A 22,361-nucleotide genomic window follows, 5' to 3' on the forward strand; every position below is an offset into this window, starting at 1 on the left:
GGAGCTGAGGAAAGGTAGTGGAAGGATACAGTTTGCTCCCCTACCTTTCAATTCCTGTCAAGATCCGACTGGCAGGACTGTGGAGAACTACATTTTTCTACCTATCGAAAAGCACCTTTGTCCATTACTGCACCACAGTGTGACATTTCCTTAAACATATAAAGCATATATTACCCTACAGAAACGAGCCTACGAAAATTAGCTCTGCACTCAGTTGCTGGCCCATAGTAGGTGCATCATAAATGGCAACCGGTCCATAGCATGAAAAAAAAGGACGTTTGCTCAAATTTTCTCCACCTGACTGCTCCTTCCTAAATATATCTTCATCCTACCCAACTTTTCCATGTGACTAAAACTTCTATTCTCTCCTTCACTCAATGCAGAGAACTGGAGGCTTAGTGATCAAGAGGTCGGAGCTGGAGTCAGTCCCCGGGTTTGAACACCAGCTCTTCCTTGTACTGGTTGTGTGACTTGAGCAAGTTATGTGTGTACTTGTTATCTAAGCCTTGCCTGTAAATGGGGTAATGATAGTCCCGACACTTCAGTGAGAATTAAGAGATAATTACAGGATTAGCATAGTGGCTGGCAAATGAATATTCAAAAAATATAATTCATTTCAATGATCATTATTATCACCCGCTATGACTATTTACTATTATTATTTCTGGATCAAAATAACAAGCAATGAGTTTTATATGATTAATGTGACATATTAGGAAAGTTCAACCCAAAGCTTTTATTCATTGTTCCCTTTATGCCTGAAACACCCTGGATATTAACTTTCAGCTGAGGAAATGAAAAACGTGTGCAAAACACAAACACATGACTAAAAATTCACAGAGAAAGAAATCTGGCTTTTATCGTAGATTTTTGTATATTATAAAGGCAGAAGGAACCATTGCAGGTTTCCTTAAACTGATAGAACAATGAGCTGTCACTGGATTATACTAGAAAAGAAAAAATAACCAGATCAGATTGGGAAAGCCTACCTTAGAAGAAGCAAATATAATTTAAAGATATGAGTTTCAACTTGAGATATTAACATAGAGGGATTTATACTACATAGACCCTTACAGTTCAGATCTATATTCTATCATTTTATAGAAACAAATGAGTCTGGGACCACTGCAGTACACCTCAAAATATTAATGAAAAAACACCTACAGAGAAAGAAATGCGTTGGGGAGCCATCAAAGTATGTTTTAGCTAATTGATAAAATTAAAATATGAAATAAAGACAATTTGTTCTTCCCATTCTCCTTTCAACTTTCTCACTATATTCTGGCATTAGAGTATACAAAATTGTATACTTCCACATTGAAAATAATTACATTTCGGGGCACCTGGGTGGCTCAGTCATTAAGCGTCTGCCTTCAGCTCAGGTCATGATCCCAGGGTCCTGGGATCGAGCCCCGCATCGGGCTCCCTGCTCAGCGGGAAGCCTGCTTCTCCCTCTCCCACTCCCCCTGCTTGTCTTCCCTCTCTTGCTGTGTCTCTCTCTGTCAAATAAATAAATAACATCTTAAAAAAAAAAAAAGAAAGAAAATAATTACATTTCTACCTGCCTCTTATTTTCTTTTTGGCTAAATTAATATATCCTAATATGCTCCAGGAAACTCTAGCTGCATGACAATCATGCTAAATTTGTTTTTAATGTTCTTCCTCTACTTACTTGTGCAGCCATGCGAAGGGAAGTGTATATTAAAAACCCTTCACTCATTATTTACTTGCTTATTAATTTACTTGGGAATTAAATTTTGTTTTCATAACATTTCTTCATCTGGAAATATACTGGCTCATATTAACCCTACCTCCAGACATTGATGTACTTTATTATGAAGAAATAAACTGTTAAGTTACACAACAGAGCAGGTAATGAAAGAATCTGGCTAAGAAGTTTTCTAAAAATAAGAGAATTCATCCTATATACCTGGAGAGATCTCTAAATATTTCAAAGTCCTAAAAGACATTTAACAGTAAAACTATATATATATTCAAGGAAATTCAATCTTTCACCAATGATGTTGAAAGATATTTTAGGATGCTATAATCCTACAGGTCATATTAAACATATTGGCCATCACTGCATTATACATATTTTAAAGTGCTGGTCATGGACATGGAGCTCTAGCCAATGAGAAATTAGAGAAACGAGCTTTTGCTGCACTGGTCTGCCCCATCAGATCTCATAGTCTGAACAAGACTATAATCTTGTGAGAGCCTACCAAAATTATAAAAATTCTGAATCAGTGAAACTCTGACTTAATGTCATTTTTAGTCATATATAACCAACCTGGACATAGAGAAATTCCTTTTTTATAGCAGTGCTAAAATTCAAGATAGATTTTTAAAATGACAAATCAAATAGATAACCACTGTATAACATAATCAAACAAGAGAATTAATATGTTCTTTATCCAGTAAAGACAAAAATCTGCCTTGCTGGATCCAATCAATACTTCAAAAAAAACTCAGATAATAAAGATTCTTTGTCAGTTGAGTAAAACAATTTAATTTAAAATAATTTCATGGGGGCGCCTGGGTGGCTCAGTCGTTAGGCATCTGCCTTTGGCTCAGGTCGTGATCCCGGGGTCCTGGGATCGGGCCCCACATCGGGCTCCCTGCTCAGCGGAGAGTCTGCTTCTCCCTCTCCCACTCCCCCTGCTTGTGTTCCTGCTCTCACTATCTCTTTCTCTCTGTCAAATAAATAAATAAAATCTTAAAAAAAAATAATAATTTCATGGACTTCTTGATTTTGTATAATACATATATTAGTTTTCTATTGCTGCTGTAACAAATGACTCCAAAATAAATGTCTCTCTAAGCTAAAATTGAGGTTTGCAGGTCTGTGGTCCTCCTTGGAGGTTCTAAAAGAGAATCCCATTGGCTTGCCTTTTCCAGTTTCTAGAGGCTGTGAGCATTCCCTGACTCATGCCCCCTTCTTCACCTGCTGCTATTATTATTATTATTAACTCTTATCGCAATGAAAATGTAAACATTTTAAAAATGGTTTAAATTTGGATCAGATGATTACACCTTCTCTCAACAGAGACATGTCAAATTACCCAGCCTCTGATTTCTTTCCATTCATGATTGCCCAAATTTGACACCAGCCAATTGCTTTGCTACCTTATCCTTAAGTTTATCACAACCCAGTACACTATAGACACTACAGTGAAAGAAGTAGTAAATTCCATTAAGGCAATATAACATATACTATTATTATATTTCATATATGGTATGGTGATACATCTCAGACTACAATAAAACCTTCAAAAGGAAATACTATTTCACAAACACTGACTTCATATACAAATTTTTCAGGAAGAGGGATATTGGAAGAGTAGACTATTAGTGCTAGCATGGATTTTGGAGATCCACTTGCCATTTAGGAAAGATACAAAGGAAAGTTGGCCCACAGATCTTTACCCAACTTGCCTGAGGTCAGCTGACTAATCTGAGACAGAGCTGACTCCTAATAATAGTGATTATTTTTCCAGTAATTATGATGCTGTTCACCATACACATAAAACAGAGTCAGCTAGGACTGTCATCACTTTAATACATTGTAAATCAACAGCTTTGCTAATTTACACCTCAAAGGATTGTATCATTCTGTCTTAGGACAATACTTAGCCTAAGTCAAGGACTGAATCCTACTCAGACCTCGTGTAAATGATACAAAATGTATAAAAGGTTACATAATAAGGAGAAACTTAGTATATAAGAAGGAGAAACTGTCAAGTTGACAATAAAAAAAGGAAGGATGATATAAACCTAAACTAATATTGCAGATAATTTCCATAAGTCAAAAAACCCTGAAGATACTCAACTTTTTAATGATAAAAACACTGCTTGTTTTTGGTGGATTAGATGAGAAGAGTACATCACGTTTTAAATGGATTTTCTGGGAGAAATAAAAATGGTTTAGAATCAGTACAGTGCGAGAAACAGCATCATGTCAAGAGTTTGACATATTTATTTATTTAAAGATTTTATTTTTATGTAATCTCTACACTCAATGTGGGGCTCGAACTCACAACCCTGAGAATCTCAAGCTCCACTGACTGAGCCAGCCGGGTGCCCCAAGAATCTGACGTACTTAGAAATTTTGTCAGTTTCCCCAAATATTTTAATATCTGTTTAAAAAAATATATGGTAAACATACCTATAGCTTTAACCTAATAAACTACAAATATTACTCTGATTTTTAAACTAACTTCTTTTAAATACTAAATATATATATAGTTTCCTTCAGACAGTAGGATTGAATTCTATTTTCTAAAGTTACAAGGGAAAGCCTCTTAAGTTATCAACATAACGTTGGTTTTTTTGGTATCATAAAGGAGAATTAAAATCAACTTACTTGATGTAATAGGGCACTTTATTATGTGAAATGGATCTTTGCCATGGCAGCTGGACTGAAGCTGAAGAAACAAAGGGAGGTTATTGGAAACACTGCTCACCCAAACGCCTTATACCCTAGTGCAAAACAACTGAACACATTTTATAGCCAATTCAATGAGAACTACTCTGGTTTTTGAGCTGGATTCCTATAATTATGAAATCTACTAGGCTAAACAAACAGTGGCTTCTTAAAGATTCATTTGAAGCAAGGGAAGAAACAACACAGGTTCAATTTCAAATGCCAACTCTAACTAATTGAACCTGTTGCTAAAAATACTTTTCAAAATCAAGTTTTATTGTTTATAATCACCACAATTTAAAACTTAGTGCTATCTGGAAAATGGACTGCATATATTTTTTGATTAAGCTAAAACCAAAATTAATTTTACCTGGTATATCCAGATTATAAACTAGATTTCACAAGACTGAATTTTCCAGATCATTAATAATGTGCTTTACTTTGCTTCACAGGAATAACTATCTAGGACAGATGGCATATAAACAAACTCATTTGTATTAATCTTAAAAAGGAAAGATTAAGATAAACACAGGCAAAGGGTTGTTAAAAAAACAAACAAACAAGGTAATTATGTGGATAGAAGAATCCCAAATACTTACTTTCATCTGAAATGCACAGAAAATACAGTTTCCTACTTTCACATCAGATATCACTATGACTGAGATTTTATGTTTTGTTTTAGGTATTTATTTTTGTTGAGGTACTGATTTCTTACAATTCCAGCTATTCCTTATTTATAAAAATAGATTATTCCTATATAATTAGTTGAAGACTTATTTAAGAAGAGTTAAACATGTAAAGCTAGAGCTACTAAGGAATTTTGCTAAATAAACTAATAAACAAGCAATTAAAACACATCTTTGCAATTATCACTAGGCTCTCATAGAGTTGTCATAAATGCTTTTTTTCTGAATTTCATGTCATATTAATATCTTATAAAAATATAGCATTCTAAACTTTGCAAAAAGCCTTTTCAAATATATCTATTTATAAGGAAGTCAACAAATCCATATTAGAGCCCTATCTGATACATAAGGAACTAGATACTCAGAAGTGAAATAACTTGCCCCATAGAGAAATGGCCGAGCTCAGACATGATCTCAAGATTTCCGACCACTAGTTCAGCAATTTTTCTGTTCAACAATTCTTCTTCTCTTTATAACATGTGAGCACTCCCTTCTGCAACTATGTCCATGAAAATATAAAAGGGTGATGAAAATGTGGAAGTAGGTATAATAAATTTCTCATTAGAGCCAACCTCATTTCAGTGTTGGCACCAGGCTAATAGGTCAGTTTATTTTGTGTTCTAACTAAACAGACTCCTTTTATAACCATGGCTGAAGTCCAAGAAATATTATAAAGCCAACGATTTCAAGCAGAAAGAGATAACAATTATTCAATTTATTAATTGGGATTTTGTTTACACTCATGTTAACCATTGTTTTGATTTGAAAAACTCTGACCTCCTTGGACAATCAGGGCCAGACAATAACAGGCCACATGCTTGAGTTTCACAAAGTGATTGTGAATTTTACCATGTTTTCCTTCCTAAAGAACATGAGTTGGATTTTTATCATGAAAGAATGGTTGCTAGGAGAAAGTGTAGAGTTTCATCGATACTAATAGATAACTAATCCTTAGAACTGTAAATAGAGTCACAATTATTTGTTAAGTTCCTCTTTAATTTGGCCTTAGCACATAGCTTAAATTAAGTTTAAGAAATCTGAAGTAGTTCATACCTAATGAGGAGACTGCAAACTTATTTACTTTATCAACAATGATGGCATCCCAACTTTAGAAATGCATCCTCGCACCCAGTATATTCCAGGAAGGACTACAATCACTCAAAGATAGGCTATCTAAGGGCTCAGGTGTGCGAAACAGAAAACATGTGTGCGTGGGGGGAGGGGAGGAAGGGGGAGAGAAGGGGGGAGAGCATGAGGACTGGAGGACAGGAGGGGCAGGAAATGACTAACTCAGATTCTTGAAACTGTGAAAATAGAAAAGCCTGACCTTGAATTGAGGTAAAGCAGATTATCAACCATGACAAAAGATTAAGGGAAAATACAAATGTAATCAATTTAGTTGGAAGACATGGTATTACTTCAGTTTTCTCTATTACTATAGATACAAAGAACTTATCATAATTGGGAAATAAGATGTGCCTTAAGTTTTAAACTTCATTTATATTGAAGTAAACAAACTGTTTTCTGGCATATGTTTGCCAGGACAAATAAAAGGAAAGAAATTAATAGTTAGTGAAAGCATCAGTGCCAAGAACTGTGCTAGGTGCTCTGAAACTCACTATGCTTTCTCACTTAATTTTCAAGGCGATCAGAAAAACTAAGTATTATTATAGTAATTTTAAGATAAAGAAATTAACTTTCAGGAATCTACAGGTCTGGCAGACTTAATATTTTAATCTTAATTTGGATGACTCTGAATCCTACATTCTTTAGTTTCCCCAGCAGTGAACGATAAAGTAGGAGCTCAAATTACTTATATAAGATCTCATAAACAGTCCGTAAAATTAAAAATTTCAGTTGGAGAATACTACATAAAAATCTACATATGTGGTTTGGCTACATCTGCAATACTTCACCAAAAGAAAAGCTAAGTATGATCACAGTGAACCTAATAAACAAAAATCTCGGATCCATGGGGAGTTATTTTTTTTTTACTGCTAAAGATACAGGTACATTTTAAATTAATAAACACTTTTTAAGAAGAAAAGCTAATTAGAAATCTTAAAATGTAAAAATGATTTTTTTATTGTGAAAAAGTTCATAACATTTGTTTATGATACAGCAATGATGATATGAGGCTACATTAATTATTATAGCCGATGGTCCATTGAAAAACCATAGCTAAAGAGAAATTCAGTTTTGTTCCACTTCGGAGACTTATCAATTGTGACCAGATTATTACAACTAATAACCAATAAACAATATTGTAATTAATCTTAATATTGCTTTTTGTACATTTACCTAATATAAGTAAATATATTTGCAACAAAGAATATGGCTCCTTGAGGCAAAGTGAAAGAATATGCTCATTCGTTCAATTAATGAGAACAGTCAAGTTTATTAGTACTTACTAGAAAGAAAATGCTGAGAGGATGGCCCAAAATCTCTATGGGCTTCCTGAAGCTGTTTAAGGCGATCATCCACAGAAACCTGCACATACACATGCAAGAAATAATTTGATTTGAAAACAATGACTTTAATAACATACTTGATTTAAGTATTTTTTTCTATTTAAATCCAATTATCCAACATAGAGTACATCATTAGTTTCTGATGGAGAGTTCAATAATTTATCAGCTGTATATAACACCCACTGCTCCTCACATCACATGCCCTCCTTAATGCCCATCACCCAGTTACCCCACCCCCCACCCACCTCCCCTCCAGCAACCCTGTTTACTAAATGATGCTACTAAATGATGCCCAAGATATGATTGCTTGTATAGACTCCTTCTCTATCTCTGGAATCAAAGTACTGGGATTAAAATAGACTTCTTCTGGTACCAACTGACAGCAAACAGTGCCAGGCACTCTTCTAAGCAGTTTATACAAATTAACTCTTTTAACCCTCACAATAACCATATTGGGTAAGTATTATTTATTACTATCACCACTTTACAGATGAAGAAATTGGGACACAAAGAGGTGTCCAAGGACAGAAAGTTAGTACATGAGAGTACTAGTATCCAGACGCAGCTAATCCGATGCCAGAAGCTATTGCTTTCCTGTTACTCTACGTTGCCTTGAAAGCAGTAAAGCTCGAAAGCATCTAAAGTCGAGCTGTGGCTGTGTGGCCAGTGGCCACTCACCTCCCTTCTGTAAGGAAGGTGGTAAAAAGTGCCACAGGAAGTGAATGAAGAAGAAGTCTCAAATACTCCCAGGGAAAAAACAGATAGATGATGGTAGACAGCTGGACAGACAGAAAGACAGGTAGATGACAGAGAGATCGAATTAGACGATGGATCAATAGATAGAGGTGGATGGAGAGCACAAAGATATAGGAGTATGTAATCTCTTATTTGCCTCCACGTTTGTGTCCAATCATCTCGACTTGAGGGTATTCAAGTGTATAGCAGCCGATTAGTATACTTTCTGAATTGGTCCTCACAACTTCCCCCGTTAGCTCTCTACATTATGAAAATGCAGAATTGGTCCACCGAGAAACTAAATGCAAATCAGAACGACCGCACACAGCCTACTGACACTTCCATTTTCTTTTTCCTGGTCCTGGTCTCTGGAGTTCAAGTCAGCTGTTCCACATAGATTGTCCATCTTATTTTCAGCTGCCTTTAAAAGAAATGTGTATATCTCTGGCTCACTGGACAGCTCTAGTTTCCCTTGCTTAGCTATTTAAATTGCATTAGCAAGTGCTTTGTTCATTAAAGCCAAAAAAGCACTCAAATGCCACACTCTATGTTCAGGAGAAGAGAAGATGCTAGTCCTGAAACGGAGTGACATTGCTGTCAGCAGAGATTCCTTCCGGTCTTATTCAACCAGCAACTAACATCTGCGCTCTAGCAGCTACAAAGCTCAGAGATAAGGATAAGAGAATACATATCCTCTTCCAAGCATAATGCATTCCCTGACTTCTAATCTTTGGAAATAGTGATAACACGAGCAGAAGGCGATCAGGGATGGACCACAGGAATACCTACATGAAGGCAATGAATTAGGGAAATGGAGCAGAAGGAAAAAAAGAGAAAGTCAAACACTTCTGTGTTCCACTCACTAGAAAAGCACGTATGAGTTTAACAGATCCTGCTTTACTAATCCCAGGTTATTAACACTCTTTTCAAATATAGAAAAGACTGTTTAATATTATGCATTCATTTCTTAAATCTTCATATTGATGAAGAACATATGAACCATTGGGTATTCGATGTTTGAGTTAATTCAGGAAACCTAGTATGCTATAAAATATTGTAGCTTTAAAATAAAATGCTTTTGTGTACCACCTCCAATCGCACATTTATCTCATTAAATACAGTATTTTAGGCCTAAAATATAGAGAGAAATGCGTAAGAATTATTTTTTTAATATTCCACTTAAATTATCCTGCTAGTTTTCAGGGAAAAAATGATTATTTACGACTCCAGGGAACTGGCCATTGAACATGACAAAGCTCTGCAAAGACTAAACCTAAAACTACTGACTGGCAAGTATGGTGACTTGTAAATGCTGATACCTAGTAATACTCAAAAGAGTTCTTCTGGGTTTGGCTCTATTAAATCTGGGATGAGCAAGTATTATCTAGAGTCACTAAAACAACTTAGACCTAAGAGCTAAAGGTAAAAACACCACAATAGTATAAATGTGCTAGCTGGAAAGAATGAACAAGATACCTAAATAGCAAACAGTGGAAGAAGGATGGAGATTTTTTAACTTTGCAAAAGGAAAAAAAATAAATACATGATTAAAGTAAGAAAAAGGACTCCTTCATGAGCCACTATGAGAAAATGTTTCTGTGACCTATCATAGATCTCAATTACTATGATTTATCTGACCCTTTGCAGTTTTCTACAAATATCATATGAATAGTACATCATAAAATTACATTAAAACCTCTATTCATAAATAAATGAGGCCTCTGGGTTCAAGATATGGAAAGACAAATACTTAGTGATATTACATGCTACAAATCCATTATCAACTACAACTAGTAAAGAAGGAGGAAATGATGGTGTGCGGTAGAATAATCAGGCAGGGTTTAAGGACCAACTGTGTAAAGTTGGATCATGAAGAGGGATAAACTAATACCTGCAGAAGTTTCCATCGCATATTAAGATCATCTAGCTGGCGAGACATCTTCAGAGATGGATGCAGGTCAAGTGGAGACAGCTGACTGGATAAATCATTCACTGTTTTAACTTTTAAGTTGATTGGTGCAATTTCTTCTCTAAATGCCTGGAAGAATAAAAACAAAAACAATGACTTTGGAAAAGAATATAACAGAAGGTAGTATTTTGAACCTTTCTTCAAAGAAAATGGCAAGACCAGCTGAGAGGCCACTGACAACAGTTGTGCACTTGATGACACCTCAGCTCAGGTCTTTAGCAATGGGGACCACCAGCCAGAGTCATCCTTTGTAACCTGGAGAATCTAAATAGCTGCACAAAGAGAAAAATCATAATGCAAACTCATTGAAATGATTATATATTTCCTGCAAATCTACCATTTTATGTAATTTCATCTGGAAAATGTTTGCCATTATTAGCCACTTTACTAATTTCTAGTCTTGTTTCTGTTTTTCATTTTCTTTCATATTTTCCTTCTTTTTTTCCTATGGCTACCTTACTATTTTTTCATCGGATGCAACAATTTGATTTGAACACATTACCATTTAAAATTAAGTGAGAAAGTGGCCAGTAAGAACAACTTCCCTAACCACAAAACCTATTACTATTATAAAAGATTTTATTTATTTGACAGAGAGAGAGATAGCAAGAGCAGGAACACAAGCAAGGGGAGTGGGAGAGGGAGAAGTAGGCCTCCCGTGGAGCTGGGAGCCCGATGCAGGGCTCCATCCCAGGACGCTGGGATCATGACCTGAGCCGAAGGCAGACACCTAACGACTGAGCCACCCAGGCACCCCAACCTATTACTATTATATACTCTAGAGGTAAGTTTTGATCCTTTCAAAAACACTATGATCACGTGGTTAGAGGAGGGCAGAAAGACTAGTGTCTATAAGAAAAGAGGTACATGAGGCTTAGTGACAGATGCCACCTCTGGGCACAGGACAGAGAGACAGTACAGGTGGGGGAAGAGGATGTATGTGAAGAGGGAAAGAGAAAAACAGAAGATATTTGGGGCCAGTGACAATAATATGTCCTATAAGAGCAAACAGAATAATGAGAACACTAAGCTTTCTCCCTTCACCACATAATCCCCCCTGACTCTATGTTCATGTTCCCTTTTTCCAACAAAGTCTTTGCCTAGATCCCATTGATGTTCCAAAAGAGTCAACTCAGGTGCCCTACGCATCCCATTGCAGGGAAGATTCCCCTCGGCCCTTCCTTCAGCATCCTTGGCTAGAGGCTCCACTGTGTGCTCCCAGCATTCTCTCTGCCCTCTTGAATCCAGGCAGGACTTTCAGCCAGCACACCTCCAGCCACACAAATGGGGTTTTATAGCGAGGGCCATTCTGATTGTTTGGTGCCATACAAGCGAGTTGTTATATATTTTAAATATCATTCCTTATCAGAGCTCTTTTTTTTTTTTTTTAATAAATGTTTTGTTTTTTTTTTTTAAAGATTTTTTATTTATTTATTTGAGAGAGAGAGAATGAGAGAGAGCAAGCACATGAGAGAGGGGAGGGTCAGAGGGAGAAGCAGACTCCCTGCCGAGCAGGGAGCCCGATGCGGGACTCGATCCAGGGACTCCAGGATCATGACCTGAGCCGAAGGCAGTCGCTTAACCAACTGAGCCACCCAGGCGCCCCTCCTTATCAGAGCTCTTACTACATCCATATTCTTGATGCCCCTCAAGAAGAATAGAAGCTTCTTGAGAACAGACACTCTCCAGTATTTCACAAAGTTTGCCAGACAAGAGGGGAGAATTCACTTCTATTGACGAAGGCCCACGAAAATGGTATCTGAGGCAAGATTAAGCCAACAGACAATTGGGAACAGAATTGAGATACTAAAGGGGAACAGTATATGGTTATTTCTTTGGTATGTCACAGAATCAGAGTAAATCATGTGCCAAACTGAACCGATACGTATTAGGTGTTGTGAACAGTTAGCACTAGCCCTCAAGTTATATCGTTTCTACCATCCCACCCCTTAAGAGACAGGAGTATGTCTACCAGCCTCCTTTCTTCTCCCTTTTCACCATACCAAGTTTAGTTAATGAAATATTATATATCAGAGTGCTTTGAAGACCGTAAACTTTCACTGGAACACTGCAGTATGAACTCGGCTTCCTCACTATGTTCATCAAAAGAAAGCCTCTTTTTATGTACTTGGAAAAAAGGCCGCATGATCTTTCTGGCTCCACTCAATGTCTAAGGATACCTTGCTTCCTTTGCTTGCATCCCACAAACTATTTCCCTCATCCTATTTACTGCAACAAATCTCTCCTTGTTGATGAGATTGTGTTTATCTCCTTGTAAGCCCTACCTATCCTGAATGGTCTGTCATTGCCTGCCTTTAAAAGCCTTCCTCTTCCTCTCTTTAAATAATGATGGGGCTAAGTTATACCCAAAGCTCACCCCCAGACTATTTCCTCAGTACCTTGCAGAAAACACCAAACAAAAATACCATTTTAAAAGAGGTGTATTTTTTTTTCTTTTAGAATGTAAGCTCCTCAAGAGCAGGGACAATGTTTTCTGTATGTTCTATTGTGCCTAGTACACTGTAAATGCTCAATAAATATTGATGATGGGAGGCAAAAAAAAAAAAAAAGAAAGAAAGAAAGAAAGCCTCTTTAACCACTTCCTTACTTCCTTCTCTCTTCCAAAACCAGTTACCCTATATAATTCCCCCTTAGATAATATGGATAGGCTAAAAATAATCATTATGGTTGATAAAATCAAAATAGTATTACGAATATAACTTTACTTCAAAAAGGAAATTAATTTTAGGTAAATCAGAGAGTATGTTTTAGTGTTTCAAAATTCTGGAACATGCTCAAAAGCCACAAGAAGAAACTCGAGATGGAAAGTCAGAAGAACAGACCTAGAGCCCAGAGTCAGCGTGAAAACTCCACACAAAGGAGGGAACAGTGAGCAAATGACATTTGAAACAGTGAACATGGAAGTCGATGTGTGTAAAGTAAGAAACATCGCCAGACCCTGAAGGTACCAACATTTCAAAATCAGGCAGAAGGAAGGAAGCTCACAAAGGCATCTGAGTTGCTAGAAAGTGGAAAGAAAAGGCTTTCAGAGTTGTGATGGTTTTTCTCCATGGCTGTAGATGCTGGTCTTTCATGGATGACAGAATATGTGCACAGACAGACCCATAAATATGGTTCAGTGAGAAAAGTAGTTATATGATAACAGGCGTTCTAGGTCTAAAGAATGAAACCACTAACATGGAAGCATGGGACAGAGAGAAGTAGGATGGGGGGGAAGGGAATTTTTCAGTCTGGACTTGGAAGAGACCTGAGTTCCTTCAGATTCAGTTTAAGAATAAAGACAGAACTTGAATCCTTCCAGGTTTCCTCAATTGTATTTTAACATTACACTTTAATATTCTCTCCAAGGTGACTTGGGAGGACTCAAGAATTTCAATCAGCTTTTAAAATCAATGTCTTTGCGTTTTGTAGGTATCAAAGATTAAAAAATGAAAGGCTAGAAAGTGTTCTTAGGTTTCTATAACTTTAAATAATAACAGCTTTATTTTAAAAGATCGGAAAAGTTTTCCAAAATTAGATTATAACTTCAAGACAGATTTTAAAACTCTTATAGAACATCAAGGAGTTTTAATTGTTCTTCTGTAAAAATAATGTTTTTCTCTTATAAGCCACAGGTGAAAATATTAAAAGACCTTTGACCAACAAGGCCGTTGGGTTTTGTTTTTGTGGGTGTTTTATGGCAGTGAGGAATCTTTCTAATAAAAAAGTTTATCTTTTGCTTTTTAAGAGCTTTCAAATTAAGGAGCTTGAAGTAAAGCAAGTTTTAAAATGGTTTCCGAGCTGCTGTGTGTTCTAGTATAAAGAACCAATTTATCATGTTTGGCTGCACTTTCCTATAGGAGAATAAAAGTCTATGTGGTCTTCTTGGTATAAAAACAGGAACATCTGCTAACATTAAAGGTGCTGACGGGCAGCCTGCCGGCAGATGTGGGGGGAAAAAAAAAGCCTTTTCCTGTTGGAAGGTGTGTATTCTGCAAAGAAGAATGATTAAGGATAATTTTAGGGCATTAAACTTATTTGATTGGCCCTCAAAGCTTTTGTTTTCCAGTTGCTTTGACATATTTAATAATATTTAGCAATAATCACAACTTACTTTCATCTGCCAACAGCTTCAATGGGATTTGGCATATACTTTAGAGTACATGTGAAACATCCCAGACTTTGAATCCATTTTATTTGGTTTAATGAGATGTGGGTTTTTATTTTTTTTTTTAATAAGATGTGAAAATATTTTAATGCACAGTTTATTCCTTTCTCTTAAATATTAATTGTGTTTTTCCTGGCTTTCCACTTTAGTAGAGATTTGAACAAAAGGATTTGGATGCAGAGGTGGGTAATTTCATTAATCAGATGGGAATAACAACTCCCAAACTTTTAGGTCTTTAACAAGCCTATATACAACTTTCCATTTTTCCTTCAACACTAATCATCCTGCATTAAAAACTGATACTTTCAAATTCAAATGGGTAAATTCTTGCTCCAACCAAGAGGCATTTTTGTAGTCCAAAAAAATATACTGCTTATGAACCACTGAATTAAAGATTTCTAGTGTTTAAAAACCATCTTTTAAATTGCAAGAAGTAGGGACGCCTGGGTGGCTCAGTCAGTTAAGCGTCTGCCTTCGGCTCAGGTCATGATCCCAGGGTCCTGGGATCGAGTCCCACGGTCCTAGGATCGAGTCCCACATCAGGCTCCTTGCTCATCAGGGAGCCTGCTTCTTCCTCTGCCTGCCACTTCCCCTGGTTGTGCTCTCTCTCTCTCTCTCTGACAAATAAATAAAATCTTTAAAAAAAAAAAAAATTGCAAGAAGTGTGTAACTTCCAAAGAACCTCTACTAAAAGCCTTTATTTTCAGTTCATTATTTGAAACTCAGATTCATCCATGGAAATGGTTTTCAGGATGCCAGAGCTGTAGGAAGAAGCCTACTTAATTCATGGAGTTCTGCATATTTATGTATATTTATAATGAAAGGTGGCAGACACCAACACTCTTTTAGTGAAATTTCTTTAAGTTTAAAATTTAGTACGTAACTTTTAAAGTTTTGAATTCCAATAGCTGATAAAAGTTGTGCTTAATTACATTAGTATGAGTGAGGTCTCTACAATGACAGAGAAGAGCAAGAAAGAAACCATGAAAACTCTACCACTTACCAGCTGTATGGGCTTGAGCAATATCTGCATTTTCACCACTTGTAACATGGGCATAATAATACCTATCTCGTTGGGCTGGTGTGAGGATTAAAAGAGGTATCCATATAAACTGGCTACAAACATTTCTTGGCACACAGTAAGCCTCAATAAATGCTAGCCATTATTATTCCTATATCTACACACACATATATTTACTTATATAATTTGCCTGCATATTCATTTCATTTCCTAGACCCTTTCTCCTTCCTTCTCAGCCACATGCATAAACAAAAGGAAAATGTCCTCCAATGTCTGTGCACAAAAGATATGTTTTTTGCAATAAAAATCACATTCATGATATTGATATTGTCAGTCTAACCACCTTCTGATGTTTTGTTGGTTTATTCTTTGATTTGACTCATGACTACCTAATATATAGTTTGCTATGCTACCACAAACCCGACTACTATGTCTCTTATTGCCTAAATTCTATTAAATTTTTTTCTGTATATGTTCTAGAATGTAGGGCCCAAAGTGGTCTAGACCACAGATCTATCGTTCTTAATTTTGGGCAATTCCTGACCACAAACAAAATTTATAGTTAAACTAATCCTTCCATAATTTACTCAGTGAGAGAAAATTTGAACATAAGAGTCCCTAATAAAACACTATGTTTTTGATTAAATCTCTAAATCCAACTACCAATTTACAGGAAATACAGAGTAGAGAAGAACCTGCCCAACTGCATGATGTGGATGCCATTCTGCAAAACCCAGGCTGTAAGAAATACTATAAAACAAACAATTCAGTTTCTTAAACAAATACATTGTAAAGAAAACATAAAAGGGATAGAGGGGAAATCTAGAGATTAAAAAGGACTTTACATTATTTTTTTTTTAAAGTAGTAAAGTGTTTAGGGACACAGAGCTGGGTAAAAAAAAGGATAAAGAAAAATAAAAGTAAATTATTGTGAAAGTCTCATTGGCTGTTATTTTGGTGGGGAGGGGGTTCTGATGATGAAGGGCATAGGGACAACATCTGTCATGACTGGAAAAATCTCTCTATCCTGATTTCGGTCAAGTTGTAACAGGGTTGGCTTAATAAAATGCCTTATAATGGTTTTTATATGTGACTTTCTTTGTGTTAGATTCAACAATAAAACATTTCTTAAAATCCTTTATCAGAGGCAGTGAGGCTGACCATGGTTTTTTCGATGTGGTCCTGCAGGGAATCGATGAGTAAGTCTCCCACAGGCTTCCAGCCATTGCGCACAGCCTCCGCCTCCTTCATATCAACGTCCAGGTCATCCATGGCGCCCTGCAGGTCTCTGAGCTTCTCCAGTGCCTTGTCCACTTGCTTTTGCCAATTGCTAGTGACCACATTTAGACTTTCCCACTTCTCTTTGACTTCAGAGGACTGTTTGCGCATGGCCTTGGCAATCTTTTGGGCTCTCTCCTCAGGAGTCAATTCTGTGATTTAAAAAAAAAAAAAAAGAATATTTGGAAGGCTGATCAATAGCCAAATGAGAATATTACCTTTTGAAGGGTTTGCTACCAGGTTCATGGATACACAGTTTACATGAGCCAGGGGAAAAAAAAATTTCTCTATACTCTCCTCACCCGTCACCAATTAATTCCCTGCTACTTCTCAGAAGAAGAACATAGTAGCAAGTGGCCCTTTGGTTTTGGCAACTTTTGAATTTTAATATATTTACAGACCTTGAAATGTAACACAATCCCTCAAAAAATAAAAGTTTTCCTTTAACATAAATTCAGTTCTATAAAATCCAAAGACAGTCTTTCATTTCGTTGTCCTCAATCAAAATGGGAAGTATAATTAGGAGAGAAATAGCTTTCAGTTACAAGGAAAGACTCTGAGAAAATAAGATTAATTGATCATGTTCCTTAAAATAATAACTGAAGACAAATAATCTATCTTAGATACTTTATCACTGCTGAGTCTGTTTGGCAGTTCATCTTTAATACAGGACACTTTCTGTAGCCCAGACGTGTAGCATGTCCACAAACATTTCAACAGGAAGACAGCAAGATTTCAAGGATCATCCCAAATATTTCATACAGCAAAACAGCTTCCAGAATATCTGAAATAAAGTTAGACTTTCAGACAGGAAAGGGTAGGCATCATGAAGGTCCTGCAGGGTCAGGAAGAAAGAGTAAGAGTCCCGAAGACAAGCAAAAGATACAGACAGAAATGAAAGTCAAGTTCAAACCCAACTGTCAGAAACACAGAGATGAGAAGCTGACACGACAAGGGCAGAGGAATTTGATGAACATAAAGCCAGTTAGATAGGTCTCCAGCTAAACACTGCTGGGCCTCAGTTCCCTCATTGCCCAAGGAGGCCCCCTTCCCTATCTTGCTGCTTTGATGGTTGTCCCGCTTGTTCACTCAAAACAGAGGCCAGTCAGAAACATACAATCAAGGTAAGCTGTAGATGAATTTAAGACAGAAATATTTACTCTTCTTTGTGATAACATCCCATCTTTTAGTATCAATCACATCAGCAACTCCACTTCACTTCAAAATATTTCAAATCGTTGGTAAAAATGAACTGAAGTTCACTGAACTTCCTGGTAAAATGAACTTCACGGTCAGATGAACTAAATTAAAGCGAGCTCTCCTAAACCGTAACTTTCATCTTCAACGTAAATTCGTCCCCCTGTCTGTCTTTCTTTGGTATTATTTAAAAGCCAAGTTGAAGGGGACAGAACACATATTTTTATCTAACTAAATTTCCAGAAAATTCTAGACATCAATATTTAGACTTGAAAACAGCTGTAATAAATGTCTGGGAACCAAACGGGCCTTGAAGAGTTTAGCAGCCACAGAACTCAGTGTCGCACTGCTCAAGTGCTAAAGGCTACAGAGAGTCCTGAATAATCCCCTGGCAACTGAACTGATTACAGGGAGATTCTGTGTCATGATAGGTAGATAGACTGAACCCACCAGTAAGGGAGAAATAAGGAGAACAAGTGCAGTAAACACCCAGCCTCTGGGAATGCTTGAGCTGGGATACAGTCCAGGACAACAGTACTGGAGGAAAGCTACATCATTAGGCAAACCTTATTTCAATCCTTAACTAGAAAGTGAGAAATACAGAAACTTGTAGGTAATATATTTTATATAAACATAAAATGCCTTATTTTTATATGCCTTATTTATATAAATGCTTATATATAAATAATATAAAGTATATAAAATAAATAAATGCTATTTATGTGAGATGAAAAAAATCACTGTTTTTTTTTAAGATTTTTTATTTATTTATTTGAGAGAGAGAGAATGAGAGAGAGCACATGAGAGGGGGGAGGGTCAGAGGGAGAAGCAGTCTCCCTGCCGAGCAGGGAGCCCGATGCAAGACTCCATCCAGGGACTCCAGGATTATGACCTGAGCCGAAGGCAGTTGCTTAACCAATTGAGCCACCCAAGTGCCCGAGGGAAAAAAAAAAAAAATCATTCTTAATAGCCTCATGAGAAAGGGAGTGGTAATTTTTATGATGGCAGCACCTGTGTTTGTTAGTAAGCTGCTTGGGCTTTTTTCAAAGATCTATTTTAAGCACTCGTGTTTCCCTGGCTTTTGTAAAAGAAAAAGATACAGTACTCATTTCTGAACAGACAACTTAATTATGATGATTTTTTTCCCTGGATAAAGTAAAAACTGTTTCTCAGTCAGTCATTGAATAACCTGGCAGGGAGACACACAGTGTCTTTTTGTCCTGTGACAAAACACCTGACATGGCTGGGACATTTTTGTCTTCACTTAATATAAAATCTTTTGATGGAGCAGTCCTTTTGTGGTATTTATTATATAATCCCTACTCAAGCAGATCCTCAGAAGAAAAGAAAAGCTCTATGTTCAATTCCCCATCTGTTTGCCAGAAAGGATACATATTAACTGATCACGGAGTCAGAAGAAAAGTACCTCCTATTACAGTACCAATCTCAGTTTAATGCATACTTTAAATCAGGAACAGAGAGAGGTGCAAAACCAAACAAAAACTTTCCAGAACGTCTGTGAAACAGGTAATAAGCAGCAACCTATAAAATACCATGTTATGACAATGTGGGGTAAGAGAATAGAAAAACAAAATAAAAAACAGCAAAAAAAAAAAAAGGCATAAAAGAAGAAAACAATAAAGGGATATAATTACATTTTAAAAATCCTCTAGTTATTTGAAAACCAAAGGACAAAGTTTCCTTCAAAATTTCTGAAGCAATGTTTTGCCATAAATTTTAAGACCCTCATGCAGGAGTGGAGAATCTTTTGGACCCAGTGGTTCAGAATTCAGGGGACATATTAGAAACCCCTCTGAGAGTCTATTTGCCGGTTGGTGTTTAAATACTGATCCCCAGAGGCCCTACCCCCAAATATTAAGAGATTCAGATTTAGTTGGTCAATGGTGAAGGGCAGCGTGGATATATTTTAAGAGCTCCCCAGATGACTGTAACATGTTGCCAGGACGGAGCACCGCCAGCTTCTTGGCTTACAAATTGATTTCTCTGGTCCCTGCTGCTGAAGCTGGAGTACTTCCACTCCGGTGAGTTGTGTGAGTTGTGTCATTCCCACGCCACAGCAGGGCCACTAAATACCGAAGGCCCCGGGAGCAAATGAAGCTCAGAGATAAGAGGGTAATCTAATTTGCATTTGAAAAGGCAGTAATAGAGGCTAATCTGAGAGAGCGAGGAAACAGCAGGATAAAACCAAATAAATTTACTGACAATTTTCAGACCCAAAGAGCTTTTTCTGTCACTTTCCTATTCCCTGTAGAATGTGTGTGTGTGTGTGTGTGTGTGTGTGTGTGTGTGTGTGCATATGTGTCCTCTGCAGATTTTTTTGAGAGGCAGCACTCTGTTTCTCCATTCTCCTCAGGACTTCCCATTTAACTGACCAAACATTGAGGGTGCAATTATATTTACTTTCTATATTTATATTATATATTTATACATAATATATAACAGATTAATTTTTATAAATATTTTTATATTAATTTCATACTTATGTAATTTAAAATAGTGATTTCTTTATTGTGTTACAGTAGATAACTATCTTTTAGGGCAGAATTAATAACTATCTTTTAGAAAGAAGAGAGAAGAAAAGGAAGACAAAAGAAAGTAGAAAGCAATGATCAATCCTCAATTTTTTTCTCTTGTCCAATTATCTTTATTCCTCAACTATGCAAATTAATTGGTGGCGTTTATACCTCCCTACCTTCTACACCATGGAAAGACTGCCCCATAGTTCCCTGGAATGCAGGTGGAAAACAAAGCTGGACCAAGAGCAGAGACTAGGGTTGGCCAGCCCTGACTCCATCATGCCCTTTGCTCCTAGGAGAGCTAAATGACCTGCTCATCTCACTTTTATCAAGCGGGAACCCTATTTTCTCATGCTGAGAAAACATTTTATACTTCTTTTACCTCTAAAATTCAATTCTGTAAGAAAGCCAAAGCCACCATACATCTCAAAGAAATCTTAACAGTAGAAAGGAAAACAATCTCCTTGTGTGTGCTTATACAAAAACATTTTACAATAAAAATTAAAGTATATGTTTCTCCTATGAAATAATATAGAACTCTATTAGAATCAGCCCAGTTGCTTTAAATAAAGATCTTCCATATTTATTGTATCTTCTTTCTCAATATGAAATTGACGTTTATAATCTCCATTGTGACTTCCTATTCATAGGTTCTAAAGCCTTATGTCATTCATGTTTTATTTCTTTCCATCTTGGTTCGGCAATACCCAATCTAGAGACCAGTATGTCCTCAATATATAATTAGTGAACCAAGTTGGGCTCAATAAAACTTTTAGCGTAACTCTTTACTGATAATACTCAACTTTATAACTTCAAGTGGAAATCTTTCCACTTATTTTTCCTTCCTCCTCCTTACACACAGATAAAGTGATTATAAAAAGGTTTTTATTGTGAAAGAGAGGGATAAACCTCACAAAGTTATTTCAAGTAATTCCAAATATCCTACTTGTACTGTTTGCTTTTTTTTTTTTTTACATGTATCTATAATCTTGTATTTCACCAAGTGATGAAAAGGAAATATCAAGACAAGCAAATATAGAAAAACAAAAACAAAAACAAAAAAAACCAAAAAACAAAACCTTCCAGAGTAGCATTTTCACTCCTGGACAATCTAGTGCAAGGAAAGATTAGGCGATCATATGCCAGTTCCAACACTAACAAGTTATGTAATCATAAATATATTCCTTATCTCTTTGAACTTCAGTTAATAACTATAAAGCTCCTGGCACATGCCTGGCATGCAGGAGTGCTTCAACAAAGGCTAATTTCTTTTACGATTCCTTTTATGATTTTATTACTAAGTCTGGGAGGTTTAGACATCTCTAGGGATTTTTACATAAGCAAACCAATAGATTAGCCAACAAAAATTCACAGGAAAAAAACAAAGCATCCCCATATCTCTAGAGTTTTGACTTGCTCTTACTTTCTCTCTCTTTACCTGCCCTCTGTTTGTCTCTCTTTTCTTCATAACCAAAAGATGCTTCTGTTAAAATAATGGGAAATATATTCTCTCCACGTTTTCTGATTACATGATTAAGATTAACTTAATCTCTCTGATGATCAGTGTGTAAGAGGACTCCACCCATTTCCTATTTTGTATGATGATAACAATCATTATGAGCTAGGTTACAAGTACATCATCAAGGGCCATCAGCTGATTACTGTAATATTTCTAATTATGTTCATCTAATACACTGTAAGAGTGACAATATTAAGAGGTTACCCAGACTAAATTAACCTGCTAATATGTAGCCTAAATCTTTCAGAAGGAATATCATAAAGATGATATGAATCCATCCATGCTGCCAAGGGACTTCTCAAACCTTAATAAAAAAAAAAAATGGTGAACAGATACATTTAGAGAAAAGCAAGA

General features: G+C 36.4%; 1 protein-coding gene across 13 annotated transcripts in view; it reads right to left on the reverse strand.

Moving 5' to 3' along the window:
* UTRN (utrophin) overlaps nt 1-22,361 on the reverse strand; it is a 546,896-nt gene that overhangs the window by 76,879 nt on the left and 447,656 nt on the right. For all 13 annotated transcript variants that reach the window (XM_078054618.1, XM_078054624.1, XM_078054617.1 and 10 more), the window contains 4 exons: nt 16,638-16,906; nt 10,210-10,356; nt 7,524-7,602; nt 4,367-4,427 (listed from right to left, as the gene is read on the reverse strand). In XM_078054618.1, the coding sequence (XP_077910744.1) occupies nt 4,367-4,427; nt 7,524-7,602; nt 10,210-10,356; nt 16,638-16,906 (556 nt within the window). The remainder of the gene's footprint in view (nt 1-4,366; nt 4,428-7,523; nt 7,603-10,209; nt 10,357-16,637; nt 16,907-22,361) is intronic.

This window comes from Halichoerus grypus, chromosome 9 (genome assembly GCF_964656455.1).
Source record: "Halichoerus grypus chromosome 9, mHalGry1.hap1.1, whole genome shotgun sequence".
NCBI lineage: Eukaryota > Metazoa > Chordata > Mammalia > Carnivora > Phocidae > Halichoerus > Halichoerus grypus.